The 19,899-nt window shown below is 44.0% G+C and overlaps 1 protein-coding gene across 1 annotated transcript in view; it reads left to right on the forward strand.

Moving 5' to 3' along the window:
• aplp2 (amyloid beta (A4) precursor-like protein 2) overlaps positions 1-19,899 on the forward strand; it is a 219,187-nt gene that overhangs the window by 125,373 nt on the left and 73,915 nt on the right. Inside the window, exons 7-8 of the mRNA XM_048615382.1 lie at positions 7,292-7,459; positions 18,202-18,332. Of these exons, the coding sequence (XP_048471339.1) occupies positions 7,292-7,459; positions 18,202-18,332 (299 nt within the window). The remainder of the gene's footprint in view (positions 1-7,291; positions 7,460-18,201; positions 18,333-19,899) is intronic.

The raw sequence follows: 19,899 nt of genomic DNA on the forward strand, positions 1-19,899 counted from the left end.
ACCTGGAGCTTATGATCTGCAGTTTTGTCGAAGGTTGAGACAGAAAATTCTAGCTCTTTCAGTTTATCATTTGGTGCGCTCTGCAGACTTCGTGCCTAACAATCAAAGGTGCTGTGACTGAGGCCAGTGCAATGTACATGCTCTGTGTGTGCACCAGCCTCTGTGCTTTATTTCCTGAGCTTAGTGCCTTTCTGTCTCCAATGGATGACTCCCTTTTCAAAATTTACCAAGTGTCTCCATATGAATGAGATTTAAAGATATGAGGCCTTACACATTACATCAAACTGAATGATCGGCACAAATTCATTTTACTTGTCAGTTGTCTGTTGATTCTAAGATTAGATTTCTGTTACAACAGTTCATTTGAGGTTACACTCCATTTGCACAGGTTGAAGAGAATTTATGGTGCCTTTCAAAGTTTGTTAGTTTTTGTGTAGTGCAATCTATGGGATTGATCTTGATTCACATGCATGATTTCAGTTGATGAAATATTTAGTTTGTATCAACTAAACGTTAAAGAAGAACAAAACATTCTGAAATGTTAAACACAGCTTGTCTGAAGCACATACAATGAAAGGTCTGTTTTATTGGGTAAAAAAAAATCTTGTCATGGAATAAATTTAGAAATATTAGATAATTTAGTTTTAAGATACCTTTTAGATTTAGGTTAAATGTGCAAATGTGGGTAATTGCAGCAATTCTTGGGCATTTACTTGAAAATGCATACTGTGCAAAGTGCTGGCAACATAATACTGCATATGGTTTGTGGAGTCAGGATCTGTAAATGTGACTTTTGTCCTCTGTTAGCATCTGAGCTCATTGTGACCTCTGATGTACTGTGGGTTACTGTGTCCTGGTGATACACTGTTCTTTCTCTGTTCTCTGTTGGATGTCTATGGGGTCGTTTTGTCATATGTTGGTGCTCTGATGGGTCATGATGTCGTCTGTCAGCGCTCCCTCATCTCTAACCAAACTGTTTCTGTGCCCTGGTTTCCTGAATATATATCATTTGTCTCTCTTGTGCTAATATTATCCAGCATCATAAACAACTTTCTTAGTTCTGACTGTGTCAATGGTGCCTACATGGACCATACAAACTGCATTTTCCCTGTCCCATCGGTGCTGTCTGTGGGCTCGAACTGTCCTTGGTCAAGGCTGTCTGTGTGGCCAAGCTTGTCTCTGGTCAGTGCTGTCTGGGGTTGTTCTGTGCTTGGTCGGCGCTCTCTAGATTATCCACTGAGATAATAGAACACGGTGCAGAGCTGGATGAACACAGCAGGCCAAGTAGCATCATAGGAGCAGGAAGGCTGACATTTCGGGCCTAGACCCTTCATCAGAAATGGGGGAGGCGAAGGGTGTTCTGAAATAAATAGGGAGAGAGGGGGAGGCGGATAGAAGATGGATAGAGGAGAAGATAGGTGGAGGGGAAACAGACAGGTCAAAGAGGCGGGAATGGAGCCAGTAAAGGTGAGTGTAGGTAGGGAGGAGATAGGTCAGTCCAGGGAGGACGGACAGGTCAAGGGGGCGGGATGAGGTTAGTAGGTAGGAGATGGGGGTGGGGCTTGAGGTGGGAGGAGGGGATAGGTGGGAGGAAGGACAGGTTAGGGAGGCGGGGACGAGCTGGGCTGGTTTTGGGAAGCGGTAGGGGGAGGGGAGATTTTGAAGCTTGTGAAATCCAAATTGATACCTTTGGGCTGCAGAGTTCCCAAGCGGAATATGAGTTGCTGTTCCTGCAACCTTTGGGTGGCATCGTTGTGGCACTGCAGGAGGCCCAGGATGGACATGTCGTCTGAGGAATGGGAGGGGGAGTTGAAATGGTTCGCGACTGGGAGATGCATGCAGTTGTTTATTCTGAACCGAGCGTAGGTGTTCTGCAAAGCGGTCCCCAAGCCTCTGCTTGGTTTCCCCGATGTAGAGGAGGCCACAGCGGATGCAGTATACCACATTAGCAGATGTGCAGGTGAACATCTGCTTGATGTGGAAAGTCTTCTTGGGGCCTGGGATGGGGGTGAGGGGGGAGGTGTAGGGGAGTGTGGAGCGGACAAGGGAGTCACGGAGAGAGTGGTCCCTCCGGAAAGCAGATAAGGGTGGGGAGGGAAAAATGTCTTTGGTGGTGGGCTCGGATTGCAGATGGCGGAAGTGTCGGAGGATGATGCGTTGGATCCAGAGGTTGGTGGGGTGGTACGTGAGGCTGAGGGGGATTCTTTTTTGGTTGTTATTGAGGGGACGGGGTGTGAGGGATGAGTTGTGGGAAATGTGGGAGACACGGTCGAGGGCGTTCTTGACCACTGAGCGGGGGAAGTTGCGGTCCTTGAAAAACGAGGACATCTGAGATGTACGGGAGTGGAATGCCTCATCCTGGGAGCAGATGCGGCGGAGGCGAAGGAATTGGGAGTAGGGGATGGCATTTTTGCAAGAAGGTGGATGGGATGAGGTGTATTCTAGGTAGCTGTGGGAGTCGGTGGGCTTGAAATGGATATTGGTTTCTAGGTGGTTGCCCGAGATGGAGACAGAGAGGTCCAGGAAGGTGAGAGAGGTATTAGAGATGGTCCAGGTGAACTTAAGGTTGGGGTGGAAGGTGTTGGTGAAGTGGATGAACTGTTCGAGTTCCTCGTGGGAGCACGAGGCGGCGCCGATACAGTCATCAATGTAACGGAGGAAGAGGTGGGGTTTAGGGCCAGTGTAGGTACGGAAGAGGGATTGTTCCATGTAACCTACAAAGAGGCAGGCATAGCTTGGGCCCATGCGGGTACCCATGGCCACCCCCTTTGTCTGTGGGAGGAATTGAAAGAGAAGTTATTGAGGGTGAGGACGAGTTCGGCTAAGCGGATGAGGGTGTCAGTGGAGGGGGACTGGTCGGGCCTGCGGGACAGGAAGAAGCAGAGGGCCTTTAGGCCATTTGTATTGGGAATGCAGGTGTATAGGGACTGGACGTCCATGTTAAAGATGAGGTGTTAGGGACCGGGGAATTGGAAGTTCTGGAGGGGGTGGGTGGTGTCATGGACGTAGGTCGGGAGTTCCTGGACCAAGGGGGAGAAAATGGAGTCCAGATAGTTGGAGATAAGTTTGGTGGGGCAGGAGCAGGCGGAGACAATGGGTCGACCAGGGCATTCAGGTTTGTGGATTTTGGGAAGGAGATAGAAGCGGGCGGTGCGGGGTTGGGGAACGATGAGTTTGGAGGCCGTGGGTGGGAGGTCACCTGAAGTGATGAGGTTGTGGATGGTTTGGGAGATGATGGTTTGGTGCTCGGGGGTGGGTTCATGATCAAGGGGGCGGTAGGAGGTGGTGTTGGAGAGTTGGCGTCTGGCCTCGGCGATGTAGATGTCAGTGCGCCATACTATAACTGCACCTCCCTTGTCCGCGGGTTTTGTGGTGAGGTTGGGATTGGAGCGGAGGGCTGCACGTTCTGCAGGGGAGAGGTTGGAGTGGGTGAGAGGGGTGGAGAGGTTGAGGCGATTGATGTCTCGACAGCAGTTGGAGATGAAGAGGTCGAGGGAGGGTAGGAGGCCTTGGGGTGGTGTCCAGGAGGAGGGGGTGTGTTGGAGGCGAGAGAAGGGGTCGGTAGAGGGAGGGTTAGGTTCATGGTTGAAGAAGTAAGCGTGGAGGTGGAGGCGGCGGAAAAATTGCTCTATGTCCAAATGTGACCGGTATTCGTTGATGTGTGGGTGGAGTGGGACAAAGGTGAGCCCTTTACTGAGGACTGACCGTTCGTCCTCAGTAAGGGGGAGGTCTGGGGGGATGGTGAAGACTTGGCAGGGCTGAGTGTTGCTGTCTCCTCTGGAGCTGCTGGTTGTGGAGGCTGTTGGCGGACCCCCTTCCCCTCCCCCATTTCTGATGAAGGGTCTAGGCCTGAAACGTCAGCCTTCCTGCTCCTATGATGCTGCTTGACCTGCTGTGTTCATCCAGCTCTGCACCTTGTTGTCTTGGATTCTCCAGCATCTGCAGTTCCTACTATCTCTGACAGAATAGAACAGTTGGGATACAGATGGCCCAAATGGATTTGGTCAAATGCAAGCTGGATGATGTGGATGTTTGTAACCTGGAACCTGTAACTTATAAAACATAGTAAATAAAACACTTAATCTTTTGTGCTTTGAAGTATTTAACCTGTTGTCATTAAAATTGCTAACTATTAACAAACCAACTTGACAATTAACATTCCTGGCCTTTGTCCTTGCTTGCCTGTCTTGTTATAATTTGTTTTGTCTGAGAATTAAACTGTAGTGAGTTACTTTTCACGTCATTATCATGCAGTGATGATGGGTTTCTGAATAAGATGTTTGATGCAGTCAAATGGTTTTGTTCATATTTGACCCTGACCTCTGCTTCCAGATGTCTTCAATAGTCAGACTTCCTCATTCTTCCCTTGCCCTCCTCCTTTTCTTTCCTGTTCATTTCATATCCTATTTGATTTGATTTATTATTGTCATGTGTACCGAGGTTCAGTGAAAAGTGTTGACTTGCCCGCTTTACAGTCAGATCTTACTATACAAGTGCATCAGGGTAGCCGAACAGAGTGCAGGATGCAATGTTACAGCTGCTGAGAAGGTGCAAAGAGAGATCAACATTAACATTGGGAAGGTCTATTCAAAAGTCTTATTTGCTTTTCTGGACTGCATAAGACCATAAGATATAGGAGCAGAATTAGGCCATTTGGGAAAGTGTGAGAATATGCACTTGGTAAGAAGATTAGAGAGAGAGAGAGAGAGACTGTTTTCTAAATGGGAAAGATTTTGGAAATCTGAAGCACAAAGGGACTTAAAAGTCCTAGTTCAGAATTCTCTGAAGCTTAACATGCAAGTTCAGTTGGCAATTAGGAAGGCAAATGCAGTGTTAGCATTCATTTAAAGGGGGTGAGATTACAAGAGCAGAAATGTATGAGACTGTATAAGGTTCTGATCAGACCACACTTGGAAAATTGTGAGGAAGTTTACAAGGATGACCCCAGGAATGAAGAGCTTGTTGAGGACTCAGGGTCTGTACTCAGAGTTCTGAAGGATGAGTTCGTGGAGTTGTGGATAGTGTGGACGGCTGTTGTAGGTTGCAATGGGACATTGACAGGATGCAGAGCTGGGCAAAGAAGTGGCAGATGGAATTCAACCTGGAAAAGTGTGAAGTGATTCATTTTGGAAGGTTGAATTTGAATGCAGAATACAAGGTTAATGGCAGGGTGCTTGGCAGTGTGGAGGAACAGTGTGATCTTGGGGTCCACGTCCAAAGATCCCTCAAAGTTGCCACCAAGTTGATAGGGCTCTAGAATGCGTATGGTATGTTGGCTTTCATTGGCAAGGGAATTGAATTTAAGAGCTGCGAGGTTATGCTGCAGCTCTATAAAACCCTGGTTAGATCACACTTGGAATATTGTGTTCAGTTCTGGTCGCCTCATTATAGAAATGGTGTAGGAGCTTTAGAGAGGGTGCAGAGGAGATTTGCCAGGGTGCTGCCTGGACTGGAGTCATTGAGATATAGATAGGTTCTTGACTAATAAGAGGATCAAGGGTTACAGGGCGAAGGCAGGAGAATGAGGCTGAGAAACATATCAGCCATGATTGGATGATGTAGCAGACCTGATGAGCCAAATTGCCTAATTCTGCCCCTAAACCTGTGTTCTTATGGTATGAAATATGGAAGTTAACTGTTAATTGTCATCAAAATTTTACATTTTAACTCGGTTTGTCATGGTTCATGTGATGTCTTGTTCTGCTTCATCTTCCTTATCCAGAGCTCTTGATTATATGGTTGACTTTGAAATCCTTGCTTATCTTTGCTGAAATTCCAACTTTGGAGCGTCCAGTTGGCTTTCGGCCCTTGCATGAGAACTGAAACAATCCTTATCCCATAAATAACTTACTGTGTGACTGTGACTGTGATGCATGTCTGATGTCCAATAATTAATGAGCTAAGTTTCTTACAACAAAATAGGGGGAAGCTTGAAGCTAATGGCCTGGATCTTGGCGTTTCAATAGCGATGAACAACCAGTGTCAGACCGAAATCTAGCAGTAATGCTATTCCAGAATAGAGTCTGGAGCAACTCACCGTGATAGCTCTATCAGAACCCACAAAAACATGAACTGATTGCACAGAATGTATGTCCCTTTTTACGTGGGTTTGTTTTGATCAACTGGAGTCTGAATACGTTTCTCTCCATCCCTCTGGCACATCTGACTGTCCCAGCCATTCCAGCCCTATTGTACCCTGGCCCTAACTCCTCAGTCCTCCTGATGTTGGAAACAACCTTTAATTAAGGGGAAAAGTTTCCACTTTGCTACTGACTGTAAGACCTGTACCATTTTCTTCCGCTGATTCCATCCCTCTCCCTGGCAATAGACTGAGGCTGAATTGGACTGTTTGCAACGTTGGTGACTCATTTGACCAATTGCGTGCTTTCAGTCACAGAGCACCGTTGTGATTTCAACTTCCATTTGTCCGTGTCTTAACTCTTTCCAGGTGCTGTGCGCCTATCAAACTCCTGCTCAGCTACTTGGCTCCTGATTTGACAGCAATTTAGTTTTATATCCCTCCATAGCCTGGCCCCTCCTGGTTTCTGTGACCATAACAGCTCTGCACTCCAATAATTTGGGCCTCTTGTGATTCCATGATCTTAATCATTATTATTGGCAGGTGTTCCTTCAACTGTTCAGATTTTAAACTCTGGAATTTGCCCCTAAAAATTATTTACCCCTCATCTCTTGCTCGTTCCTTAAGCTCTTTCAAACCTGTCCTGGTATCACTTTCCAATTTTGTTTCATAACTCCTACGAAGTGCCTTGGGATATTTTACTGTGTAAAGATGCTACAGGAATACAAGTTGTTGGTGAATAGGAGACCTGTGGAAAATGTTGGCACGGAGTGCATTGAGTTCATAGCTGCCATAACTTACTAGTGCAGGACCAGAACTTGAGTTGACCAGTTGGATAAAAAGCAGGATGGGACTTCCTGCTTCAGTCATCATTTGTTTCTGTGTGACCTTCTGCTTTATTAAGATTGCAAGTTTCTTTCAAGTAACCATCCAAGATCAAACAGTTACTGCAACTACTGTGGTTTCAGAGAAATGTGCTAATTTGTACCAGCTGCGTCTGAGTGAGCATGAATATCGCACTGAACTTTTTAAAATTTGCTCCATGCTCCAGAGCCATGGTCTTTGCTGATCTGCTTTCCCAAGGTTCTTACTGTTTTGATTCTTTGTTGTTTAACCTGAAGTGTGCCCCATTGCTTTGCCTGTGGAATCTGTCCTAGGATTGGTCTACCTGTAAGCCCTCTTTTGATGTTCTGTCCTATCTCCTCCACACAGTTGTCTGCTCTCAGGAGGCTAATACTGGTCCCTGTCGGGCCATGATGCCTCGCTGGTATTTCAACATCAACAAGAAGAAATGTTTTCGGTTCGTCTATGGAGGTTGTGGAGGCAACAGAAACAATTTTGAGTCCGAGGAACACTGTATGGCTGTGTGTAAACAAATGAGTAAGTCAGCTACTTGCTGCAGCAGCCTATCTACTTAGGATCAATCTCTCCTGACCAATCAACAATTTACCTTGTAACTCATTAGGCCTTGTGATTTAAAGACTTGTGCTTTCCTCCTTGGGCTTTGCTATCACCCTCTTATAGGTTTACATCCTTCTAGATCTGAAACGCCTATTGGGGATGCTAATTTTCTTTGACTATTTTCATACTTTTCCTGTGATGTCTTTCTGTCATTTTGCCTACGTATGTAATCAGCTTCGCTGTCAAATGTTTGTCCTGATCAACAACTTTTGAAAATCCAAGGTAAGTGTGTAGAGGCATAAATTAGACTGAAATATGGAATTGTCCTGCAGTGTGGAACATTCAGGATATGTGGAGCTTGAGCTCTTTTGTTCACGTCTCAGGTACTTGATGTGATTTTATATTTTAACCATTTGCCAAGATAGAGCACAACAGTTTCACATCCTTCAGCTGTCATTCACTCCAGGCTGGTCATATTTCTTCCATTTTATCAGTGTTCACAGGATATGATTCACCACTGACACAAAAGTATGAGTAGAGAGTATTTTGGTTGCTGTTATAAGTGTTATTGACTGGTTCAGCTGGCTGCCAGTGTATATTCTTTTCGCCTTGTCTCCATCAATTTTTCTCCTTTTCGGAAGTGATTCCTGGGAAAACTGCTGATGTTGTTTATCATTATCTTTCATAATCCAACCCTACTATCAGGTCTTGCATTGAGTATTGAAAAGGCCCATGATTGAGCTCAATCTGCAGGTCACAGGGTAGGAGATAACAATCAGCATTTCAGGCCTATATTTTCCCTTCTATGAATGTGGTCAGTTGTGGCGATCTGAGAGTTGAGCTAAGAGTGCAGATGGAATATGGGAGACTCCTAATTTGTATGATGTAACTGGATAAATTTACTGAGCAGGGGACAAAATATCCCCAACCTGGGCTTGACTTGAGATTTTCCTGAGGGAAACCTTTTGACTTCAGGGGCTATTTTTGATTTTCAGTGGCTCCTTTCTCATCCCCACTTGCTCATAAATTCATTGATTCACTCAATTAATGTCACTGTCTGTATTTGTGCTGACCTGTCGGGTACTCTCTTAAGAGAACTCTAATGGGTGGCATGGTTGCTCAGTGGTTTGACACTGCTGCCTCAATGCCAGAGACCCGGTTTCAATTCTACCCTCCGGCGACTGTGGTGGAATTGGTGCATTCTCCCCATGCCTGCGTGGTTTTCCTCCCACACTCTAAAGATGTGCAGGTTAAGTGGTTTGGCAATGCCAAATTGCCCATAGTGTCCAGGGATGTGCAAGCTAGGTGAATTAGCCATGGGAAATGCAAGGATGCAGGGATAGGATAGGGTGGGATGGTCCTTGGAGGTCGGTGTACACTCAATGGACCGAATGAGCTGCTTCCATACTGTAGGGATTCTGTGATTCTTTCAATTTATCAATATCCTCAATTATCAACCTGATTATTTAAAACCATAAAACATAAGGAAAGCATTAATTTCTCAGATGCCACAGGCTTTAAATTGGCATAAGTCAGAAACAAAAGTTTGTGTTCAAAAGTAGTCAGTATGGCATTATGTCAGGAAGAGCTTGTCTCACAAACTTGATGAGTTTTTTGAAGGAGTGACACAGATGATTGAAGAAGGTAGGGTAATGAATGTTGTCTGCGTGGTCTTTACTAAAGCATTTGACAAGGTCCCTCATGGTAGGCTGATCCAGAAGATTAAGTCACATAGGATGCACAATGAGTTGCCAAGATGGATATAAAATTTCCTTCGTCATAGAGAACAGAGGAAAGTTGTGGAGGGGTGTTTTTTTCTGATTGGAAGCCTGAGACCAATGGTGTTCTGCAGAACCAGTACTGGGACTGCTGTCATTTTTAACATGAGTAAATGATTTGGATGAAAATGTATGTGGTCTGATTAACTTCCAGATAACAAAAAAATGGGTGGAGTTATGGATAGTGAGGAAGTTTATCATAGGACACAGCAGGATATAGACAAGTTGAAAAGTTAGACAGAGAAATGGCAGACAAATGTGATTCCTATTCCGGCCCCCACCCACAACTCTTTCTCCGACACATCGATGATATCTTCCCTCTCTCGTCTAGAATTGGAAAACTTCATCAATTTCGCCTCCAATTTCTACCCTGCCCTCACTTTCACCTGGTCTATCTCTGACTCCTCCCTTCTCTTCCTCGACATTTCTGTTTCCATTTCTGGGGATAGACTGGCCACTAATATCCATTACAAACCCACCGACTCCCACAGCTACCTGGCCTATACGTCCTCACACCCCACTTCCTGTAAAGACTCCATCCCATTTCAGTTCCATCTCAGTTCCTCCGTCTCTGTCGCATATGTTCAGATGAGGCCAACTTCGACAAGGGAGCCTCTGAAATGTCCACATTCTTCCTCAACTGAGGATTCCCCAACTCCGTTGTCGACAGGGCCCTCAATTGGGTCTGACCCATCTCCCGTACTTCTGCCCTCACCCCTTCTCTTCCCTCCCGCAACAGCGATAGGGTTCCCCTTATCCTCACCTACCATCCCACCAGCATCCACATCCAGAAGATCATCAGATGCCATTTCCGCCACCTCCAGCAAGATGCCACCACCAGACACATATTCCCCTCCCCTCCCTTGTCCGCCTTCCGCAGGGACCATTCCTTCTGGGACACCCTGATCCGCACTTCCTTCACCCCCAACACCTCCCCACAGGCCTACGGCACCTTCCCCTGTAACCGGCAAAGGTGCAGCACCTGCGCATTTACCTCCTCCCTCCTCAGTATCCAAGGGCCCAAACACACCTTTCAGGTGAAGCAACACTTCACCTGCACTTCCAAGAATCTAGGCTACTGCATTCGCTGCTCACAGTATGGTCTCCTCTACATTGGGGAAACGAAGCGTAGACTTGGCGACTGCTTCGCAGAACATCTACGTTCTGCTCGCAAAAAAGACCCTGAACTACCTGTTGCCTGCCACTTCAATGCACCACCTTGCTCCCTGGCCAACATCTCTGTCTCTGGCTTGCTACAGTGTTCCAGTGAAGCCCAATGCAAGCTGGAGGAACAACACCTCATTTTCCGCTTGGGGACCCTACAGCGCTCCGGACTCAATATTGAGTTCAATAATTTTAGGGCCTATACTCTCCCATGTCCCAGCCCCCGACCCCACACACCAGGCCTTGTTACCACATAGCCTGCCACTACACATCCCCTGTTCTTAGTCACTAATAGTCCCCATAAACAACTATTCACCCTCCCAGCCTGATCGTTAGCAACTCCTTTGTCTGTCCAACTGTCTTTCTCTCTCTTTGGGCTCTATCCTATCGTTTACTCCCTACCCCACCTACCTCCCTATTTTCTGCATATAAACTGACGTTTTTCCAGCCACCATCAGTTCTGAGGAAGGGTCACCGGACCCGAAACGTTAATTCTGTTTTCACCTCCGCAGATGCTGCCAGACCTGCTGAGTTTTTCCAGCAACTTTGTTTTTGTTCCTGATTTACAGCATCCGCAGTTCTTTTGGTTTTTAAATGTGATGTGATGTGATGTGATATATCTTGAGAGGTCAAATCAAAAGGAAAGTATACAGTAAATGGCAGGACGGTGAGGAGCATTGATATACAGCGGGATCTTGGGGTCCAAATCCATAGCTCCCTGAACAAGGCAACACAAGTGGATAAGGTGGTAAAGAAGGCATACACATGCTAGTCTTCATCAGTTGGAGCACTGAGTCACAAAATTGGCAAGTCATGTTGCAGCTGTTATAAGACTTTTAGTTAGGTAACATTTGGAATATTGTATGCAGTTCTGGTCACCACACTAGGAAGGATATGGACGTTTTGGAAAGGGTGCAAAAGAAGTTCACCAGGATGCTGCCTGAATGGGAGTGCATTAGCTATAAGGAGAGGTTGGACAAACTAAAAAAGTTTTTGCTAGAATATCGGATGTTGAGGGGGAGAACCTGATTGAAATGCATAAAATGATGAGAGGCATGAATATGGTGGATAGTTAAAGCTTTTTTCCCTCGGGTGGAAATGCCAAATACCAGGGGACATAGATTTAAGCTGAGGGGAGAAAATTTTAAAGGAGATGTGAGGCAAGGTACCTGGATTATGATGCCAGGGGAGATGATAGGAGCAGAGACGATAGCAATGCTTAAAAGACATTTAGACAGACACATGCACAGGTGGGAACTTGTGCAAGCAGATGGGATTAGTTTAAGATGGGATCATGGTCAGCACAGACATGGTGAGCCAGGAGGCCTGTTCTGTGCTATACGGTTCTGTGTACTATGTTAATAACACACTTCTACACAAATCACAGTCATGCTTAGTGCATCTTCCAGATTAGTGATGCATTTCCATTGCATATTAACAAACTTGTATATTTCAACCAGGTAGTTACAATGCTATTCACTGCATCTGATCTCTATTTGGCATCTAAGTTTCTAGTGAATGACATCATTGTAATAACCATCCACTACACTTTTCCCTCATACAGTAGCTCCTGAATATATGCAGTCTTATGTTTGAGATTCCACACTCGTTTGCAAGTAATTTATTGCCACACTGAATGCAGTGATTCCTGTCTTTCAAGCGCCTGTGTTGTTAATTTTTTTGACAGGATAAAATGTCCTGTCTTTGAAACCTCACACCTCCCTGGCATGCAGCCTCCCCCCTCATCCCATGCAGCTTCCCTCGTTATGCCCCCCTACCGATGCAACCACCTCCTCCTTCCTTCACACAATGCAATCTCCCTCTTCTCTCTTCTTTCCAGCCCATGCAGCCTTCCTGTGCAACCTTCCTCTTCTACCCTCATCCCATGCAGTAACACATGCAGCCTCCACCAGTTCATATCTACCTACATTGTACCTCGTAGACAAAATAGAAGTTGCAATGTGTAATTTTTCTATGGGGAGTGAGTTTATTGACTTAGCCTTTCCCGTTACATCCTGTGCCAGTGTCACAGTTCCACCCTAACAGGATGTGCTCAAAGGCAACTAATATCAATCACCTTTTTATCTTAGCAAAGAAATTGACAAGTTCAATAATCTGATTAAGCATGCAAGATTATCATCTTATATCCACTTCCCAACCTTTCTCCCCCTCCCGTCTTGCCCTTGGCAAAACAGTGGCTGGCTCTCTGCCTCTGCTAGACGCTTCCTTAGCGACTCCATCAGTTTCCACTTTTACTTGCTGAACTGTTTGCCTGCATTAGTAACAGATACACTAATGAACCTCTAAGCAGCAAGATCAACAGAAATGTAGCCAGAGACTGGCAGAGCAGTTCCTTCTCACTATTTGCTTCCATCCTATTTCAGGGGTGACTTTTCCCTGTTCACAGCCACGAGTGAATATTGGCTTCTTTCAGAGGCTGATTTGCCCTGTCACTCCATGTATTTTGAGTGCCACTGGATGTTTCTTGTATTAGATTGCCACCGGCATTGACTATCACTGAAAAGACAAACTCTTACTCAGGTCAGAGGAACAGAGTGACCAAGTGCTGAAGTACAGTTTCAATGAATATTTCTGTTTAAGTTACAAATAGCCTCATTTATGGCATGTGTCTGCTATTTTGTTTCAAATTTTACAAAAGAAATCCATAAATGGGCCGTGAATGTGGCTGTGCATAAACATTGTCTCCCTAGGGTGACTTCTCATGCAGACCCAGTCCACTTTCTGCAGCTTTCATAACCAAACGTTGTTTGAAACATTTTCATTGATTCATTCACGGCTGTGAAGCAACCAAGTCAGTTCCATTCCCCTGTACTTGTGGCACTGCAGGATTATTTCACTCGCGTGTCAATAAATTTTCTTTTGAGCTCATTCATCAAGTCTGCTTCCACAGCCCTCATTGTAGTGAGTTCCAAGATATGAATGTATTTTTTAAAAAATCTTCTTCGTTACAGTTCCACGTCTGTCTATGAAATTCTGAAGTCTGTGTCCTTGAAGTCTTTGTACAATCAGCTGATGGTGTATGTATTTTGCTGACACTATCAAACCTGTTATAGTCTTGTAATCACTATCCAATATCCCTTCAATTTTCTGTGTACCAAGGAAAAGGAAAATGTGATGATTAGAACTGCAATTCTCTTGTTGAGGCTGCTGCAAAACTTTATTTAGTATAAACTGCCAGCTTTTGTACTCCATGCCTCTGTGATGCCCAAGATCCTCTCTGCTTTGGTAATTTGCCTCTCATTATGTCATAGCACTTTGACGACTGATGTATGTGAACATCTACACTCCTTGGTCCCTGTACACTGTTTCCAACTATGCCATGAAGTCATTGACTCCAAAACACTGTTGAAATCCAATTGTGGTTGTTTAAGAAATTGAATTCTGGTTTCAAAAAATGTGATAACAGTAATAAAAGGTTTTGTCTTTTGGTTGATCTGGCTGCTTGTTACTACATTCCTGTCATTGCCCTCTGAAGAACACTTAACAAAAAAGCCTACCACTATCATGTAGGCGAGGTCAGAAATCACATGACACCAGGTTATAGTCCAACTGGTTTATTTGAAAACACAAGCTTTCAGAGTGTAGCCCCTTCAGCAGGCTTAAGGATGCGTCTGGACTGCAGGTATCAACACGTTCCATGCACAGTGATGGCGTGCATGTGCATACTGTCCCACCCTAATTTCATAGAGTCATTGAGTCATACAGCATAGAAACAGGCTGTTCAGCCCACCATGTCTATGCCGACCAACAAACACAAAACATGCACTGAACTCATTTACATGTACTTTGTCCGTAGTTTATTATACCCTGGCATTTTCAAGTGCTCATCCAGATGCTGCTTAGATGTAGAGAGTATCATGAGAGTGAGCATGTTCCATATTTCTACCACCTTTTGAGTGAAAAAAAATGTTTCCTCAGTTCCTTTCTAAACCATTTACTCCTCTCCTTAAACTGATGCCGTCTCATCTTAGACATGTTGCCAATGGAGAAGAGATCCTCATGATCTACCCTATCTATGCCTGTTATAAATATGTATATCTCAAATGGATTGCTGCCGCGCCCCTCCTCCCCCCCCCACCCCCACCTCAGCTTCCTCTGCTCCAGGGAAAACAAACCCAGCCTATTCACGTTCTTCTTATAACTGAGATTTGCCATCCCAGGAACATTCTGGTGAAACAAAAATAAAAATTGAAAGAGTGCAGATGGTTTAAATTGAAACAAAAGTAGAGATCGCTGGAAAAACTCAGCAGGTCTGGCAGCATCTATGAAGAGAAATCAGAGTTAATGTTTCTGGTCGAGTGACCCCTTCTCAGAACATGCTCTCCAGTTCATTCGTGTCTTTCCAATAGTGTTGCGACCAGAGCTGCGCACAGTATTCCATCCGTGACCTAATCAATGCTTATAAAGTGCAACAAGACTTCCCTGCTCCTATATTCTGTGCCCTTACTAATGGGAGCAGGAATCCCATATAGGGATCTATTGACTTGTCCAATGAGGTCCCCTTATTCCTCAGTACTCCCAAGGGAGTAGCATTCATTGATCCTTTCCTTACTAGACCTCCCAAATTACATCAGCTCCTGAAAATCAACAACACCACCAATTTTTATGTCATCTTCAAATTTACTAATTATACCTTCTATATTCACATCTAAATTGTTAATATCAAGCAGCAAAGGTCCCAGCAGAGATCCCTGTGGTACACTGCTGGTCACAACTTTCCAATCTCAAAAACAACCCTCCACTGTCGCCCTTTGCCTCCTATTTGCAGCCAATTTTTGACCTAGTTTGCCAACTTGCCTTGGATCCCATAGGCAGTTAGCTTTTGGGGCTGCCTCCCATGCAGAACCTTTATCAAAGACTTCACTGAAGTCCATGTAAACCACATCAACTGCACTACCCTCATAATATATGTTTCATCCCCTTTCAAAAAACTCAATTAAATTAGTCAGACAGGCTCTCCCTTCAACAAATCCATATGCAGAAGCTGGAAATCAGAAACAAAAACTTCAATTCCTGGAAAAAGTCAACAGATCTGCCAGCATCTGTGGCGAGAAATAGAGTTAAAGTTTTAGATCCAGTGACCCTTCTTCAGAAGTGTTCTGAAGAAAGGTCACTGGACACAAAGCATTAATGCTGCTTTCTCGTCACAAATACTGCCAAACTTGCTGTGTTTCCGGCAATTTCTGTTCTTGTTACGTGCTTTTCCAAGTGTTGATTAATCCTGTACCTCAGAAACTTTTCAAATAATTTTCCTACCACTGACTACAAACTACCTGGTCTATCCATGTACCCATCTTGAACAGCTGACCTACATTATCTCTCCTCCAGTTATCTGGCACTTCACCTATGGCCAGCGAAGTATTAAATATCTACCAGGGCCCCAGCAATCTTCTCATCCCTCCATAACGGCCTGGAATACATCTCATCAGGTCCTAGAGATTTATGTACTTTTATGCTCATTAAAACATCTAATACCTCCTCCGTATTAATCTGAACACACTTTAAAACCTCACCATCACAATTAAAATCTCCTGCTACCGTGTTTCTCCTTTGTGATCAGAAATATTCATTTAAGACCTCATCCACATTCTCTGGCTCCATGCACAAATTGCCGCATTGGTCTCTAATAGGCCCCATTCTTTCCCTGGTGATCCTTTTGCTCTTCATATAAAATGCCTTGGGCTTTACCTTAATCCTGTCTGCCAAAGATATTTTGTGGATCTCCTTAGTCTTTCTGATTTCTTGTTTAAACACTTCCCTATATATGCTATACTCCTGAAGGCCTCCTTTGTTTTAATGCTGTGTACCTAACATATGCTTCCATTTTTTTCTTTATCAAACTCTTGATATCCCTTGACATCCAGGGTTCCCTGGACTTGCAGCTCTTGTCATTCACTCTTAGAGAAACACGCTGGCCCCAAACTCTCATTATATTACTACTAAAAAATGCTTTTGAAAGATTTCATGTTAATTTTTTTAGAACAACTATCAATCCCTCGAGAGATAGTACGAAGGGTCCAGATCCGAAACGTCAGCTTTCTTGCTGCTCTGATGCTGCTTGGCCTGCGGTGTTCATCTAGCTCTACACCTTGTTATCTCTATCAATCCCTCTTGCTGCCTTGGCTGCTTCCTCCTGCTTTTCATCCAGTTTCCCACACAACTTAGTCCATATTGCGGGGAGCAGCACCATTCTGATGAAGGGTCTAGGCCCGAAACATCAGCCTTTCTGCTCCTATGATGCTGCTTGGCCTGCTGTGTTCATCCAGCCCTGCACCTTGTTGTCTCGGATTCTCCAGCATCTGCAGTTCCTACTATCTCTGGTCCCCTATTCTATTTTGTTCCCTTTTGGTGATTGTTTTTCCTACTTTTGAATATTTGCATTAGTGATTTTAAAGTATACCTTACAGCCTCAGTAAATACCCTTTATTCTTGCTTTTCTGCTGACCTTTGGGGTTGCTAATCTTGTTTTTCACAATTACTCTCCAGGAATCAACCCAAATAACTTGACAAAAGAAAAATGCTGATATTTAAAATTGTCTTTTTCATTTTACTTGAAAAACGTCAATTTATTACAGTCATCATAAAAAGTTTGTCATTTTGAATGATGCTGGTTTCCTTTTTGGCCGTGAGTGCTCTTTGTGCCACCTAGAGGTGGTGCTTAAACCATGCACAACCTGAAGATTAAAGTGATGCCTTGGTTGTTTTGCTGGGAAGATGGTGGAGAATCATCTGCGTTTACAGTGTTTTCTCTCCAAAGTCCCAGGAAAGTATGACAATGTTGAATTGTAAACTTTCATGCTCTTCAGTTGTTCCTTTTCTTGCCAAGATAAAAGAGAGTTGAGGCCTTGGGGCGAGCAGTTCACATTTCTATTTTGATATAAGGCCCATATGATTTGTCTTGCCATGAAGAAATGGGTTTTGGGAGAGGACGAGTTTTGAAGATGTCGCTGAAATTCGGGCATAGTTTGCTGGGAATCTGGGAGAAAAAGAGTGGCTGAAGCAAAAGGTGTCTATAATTAATCGACCGTGAAAGCAGGTGAGACCTTACCCTCTGGTTGAAAATACTAAATTTGCAAGGATTTTAAATGGAGTTGGAAAATTTGCCTGGTGCTGAAGGGAGAATGGCTAGGAAAACCTGTACTGGGAAAAATAATTCCAGGGTCAAAGCTATGGAAGGAAGGCAGGTGAATCTTTGAGAGCTGAGATCACTTGGATTGGGTACTAGAAAATCAAATGATTACTTAAGGGACATAACAGTTTACATATGCCGATGAAGCAGAGTTGCTGCTAAGGTGAAAAGCAATAGCGGAGAATTCTATTCTGTACCTTAAAGTATTACTTATGTACAAAAGTAGTGTTTGGTCACTGTTGCTTTTAGTCTGGTTATTAAAGTGAGAGTCTTAAAATGTGAATTTTTTGATTTTTAAAAACGAAGCCATGTCTACAAGGATTGTAACAACATGCATGCCTCATTTGAAGTCACCGTCCCTACCTGGTTGACACTAAGCTAACTTTTCTAAGGCATCTACGAAACTTTAATATTTATTGATGCAACGGTTTGTTGGACGCATTTTACAGGATGAGATTTATAGCCAGTGTTGATAACCAAGTATTTTCAGAAAAGAGACAAAGAAAATTCTTGTTTTATAAATGAAAAATAACATCTCAATTTTGAGCATAATTTGTTTGTTGTAAAATTCAGAATATGCATGGTCTAAGTTTGAATGTGCAGAGACTGACTCATACTCTATTTTGCAGTTCTCTCAACTCCTCAACCAACAGATGAAGTGGATGTTTATTTTGAGACACCCGCAGATGAAAATGAACATGCACGGTTCGCAAAGGCTAAACAGCAACTGGAGGTCCGACATCGTGACCGCATGGATAAGGTATTAGGCACATTTATTGTTTTAACTTGCTGAAATGAAATTTAGCCAGGAAGCTGCATTGAACATCGAGTCCTCCCAGTCTATGAAACTAAGATAACGTTGTGCTGTTCATAACCTGTTAGTGAAGGAAGAAAGCAGAAGCCAGCCTTTTATTTTGATTGATTTATTCACAATGAAATGTTACATGGATGAAACTGCTGACTCCATTCTGGCCCTGAGTTCGTGTTGCTTTATAAATATTTTCTCCTCCTCCTGTTCAGAGATATTGTTATGCACCTCTGGAACAAGTAGCTTGGACTTGAACCCAGACCTCCTGGCCTTGACATCAGGACACTGACAAGAGCCGAGTCTCCCTTTATGCTCCTTTTGGAATCAAATAAGCCAAATCAAATCAAATTAAACTGAATAAACAAGCGACAGCCTCTGAAAGGAGTTCTTTATATGGGCTGAAGGAGTCAACCATTAATGTCCTCCACCTATATGCACTTAGATTCAAATGCAAGCATCCTGAGAATATGGTTTTTAGAATTCCAGCTAACTTTTCCTAAATAACATTCTAGATTGGTGCTGGGATCCTAATATGTATATTAGTGACTAGGATCTGAATGTAGAAGATATAGTTAATAAGTTTGCAGATGACATGAAAATAGATGTTGCTGATAGTGAGGAGGATGGTCTCGGGCTACAGCCTAACATTGATCAGCTGGTGAATTGGGCAAAGCAATGGTAGATGGAATTTAATCCTGGTCAGTGTAAGGTGATGTAAGGGAAGGAGTTACGCAATTAATGGCAGTCCCTTCAGAGTACTGAGGAGCAAAGAAGGGAATGGAAAAATGGTCAAGTCCATAGATCCCTGAAAGTGTCGGCACAGGTGGGCAGGTTGGTGAAGAAGACATGAGATGCTTGCCTTCATTAGCCAGGGTATGGAATATAGGAGCAGACAATTTGTTGCAACTTTACAGAGCATTGGTTAGGCCACAGATGGAATACTGTATGCAGTTCTGATCACCACACTATCGGGAGGATGTGATTGCACTGGAGATGGTGCAGAGGCGATTCACCAAGATGTTGCCTGAGATGAAGAGTCTCAGTTATAAAGAGAGATTGAATAGGCTGGGTTTGTTTTCCCTGGAGCAGAGAAGACTGAGGGGATACCTGATTGAATTAAACAAAGTTATAAAAAGCATAGACAGGGTAGATTGTAAGAAGCTTTTCCCATGTCAAACATGTCTAAGACCAGAGACGTAAGTTTAAGGTGAGGAGTAAGTGGTTTAGAGGGGATCTGTGGAAAAGCTTTTTCACCCAGAGAGTGATAGAAGTATGGAATGTACTGCCTGAGAGGGTGGTGGAAGCAGGGAGTCTCTCAACATTTAAGAAGCGTCTGGATGAGCACTTAAATGCCAGGGCAGGTCAGTTTTGGACCAAGTGTAGGTAAATAGAATTAATATAGTTCGGTTAGTTCACGCAGACATGGTGGGTTGAATGGCCTGTTTCTATGTTCTTTGATGCTATAATTTTCAGTGAGTGAACCTCTTATGTGCTAAATTTAGCTGAATGGTTATGACAT

The sequence above is a fragment of the Rhincodon typus genome, chromosome 32, assembly GCF_021869965.1.
Source record: "Rhincodon typus isolate 14 chromosome 32, sRhiTyp1.1, whole genome shotgun sequence".
Lineage (NCBI taxonomy): Eukaryota > Metazoa > Chordata > Chondrichthyes > Orectolobiformes > Rhincodontidae > Rhincodon > Rhincodon typus.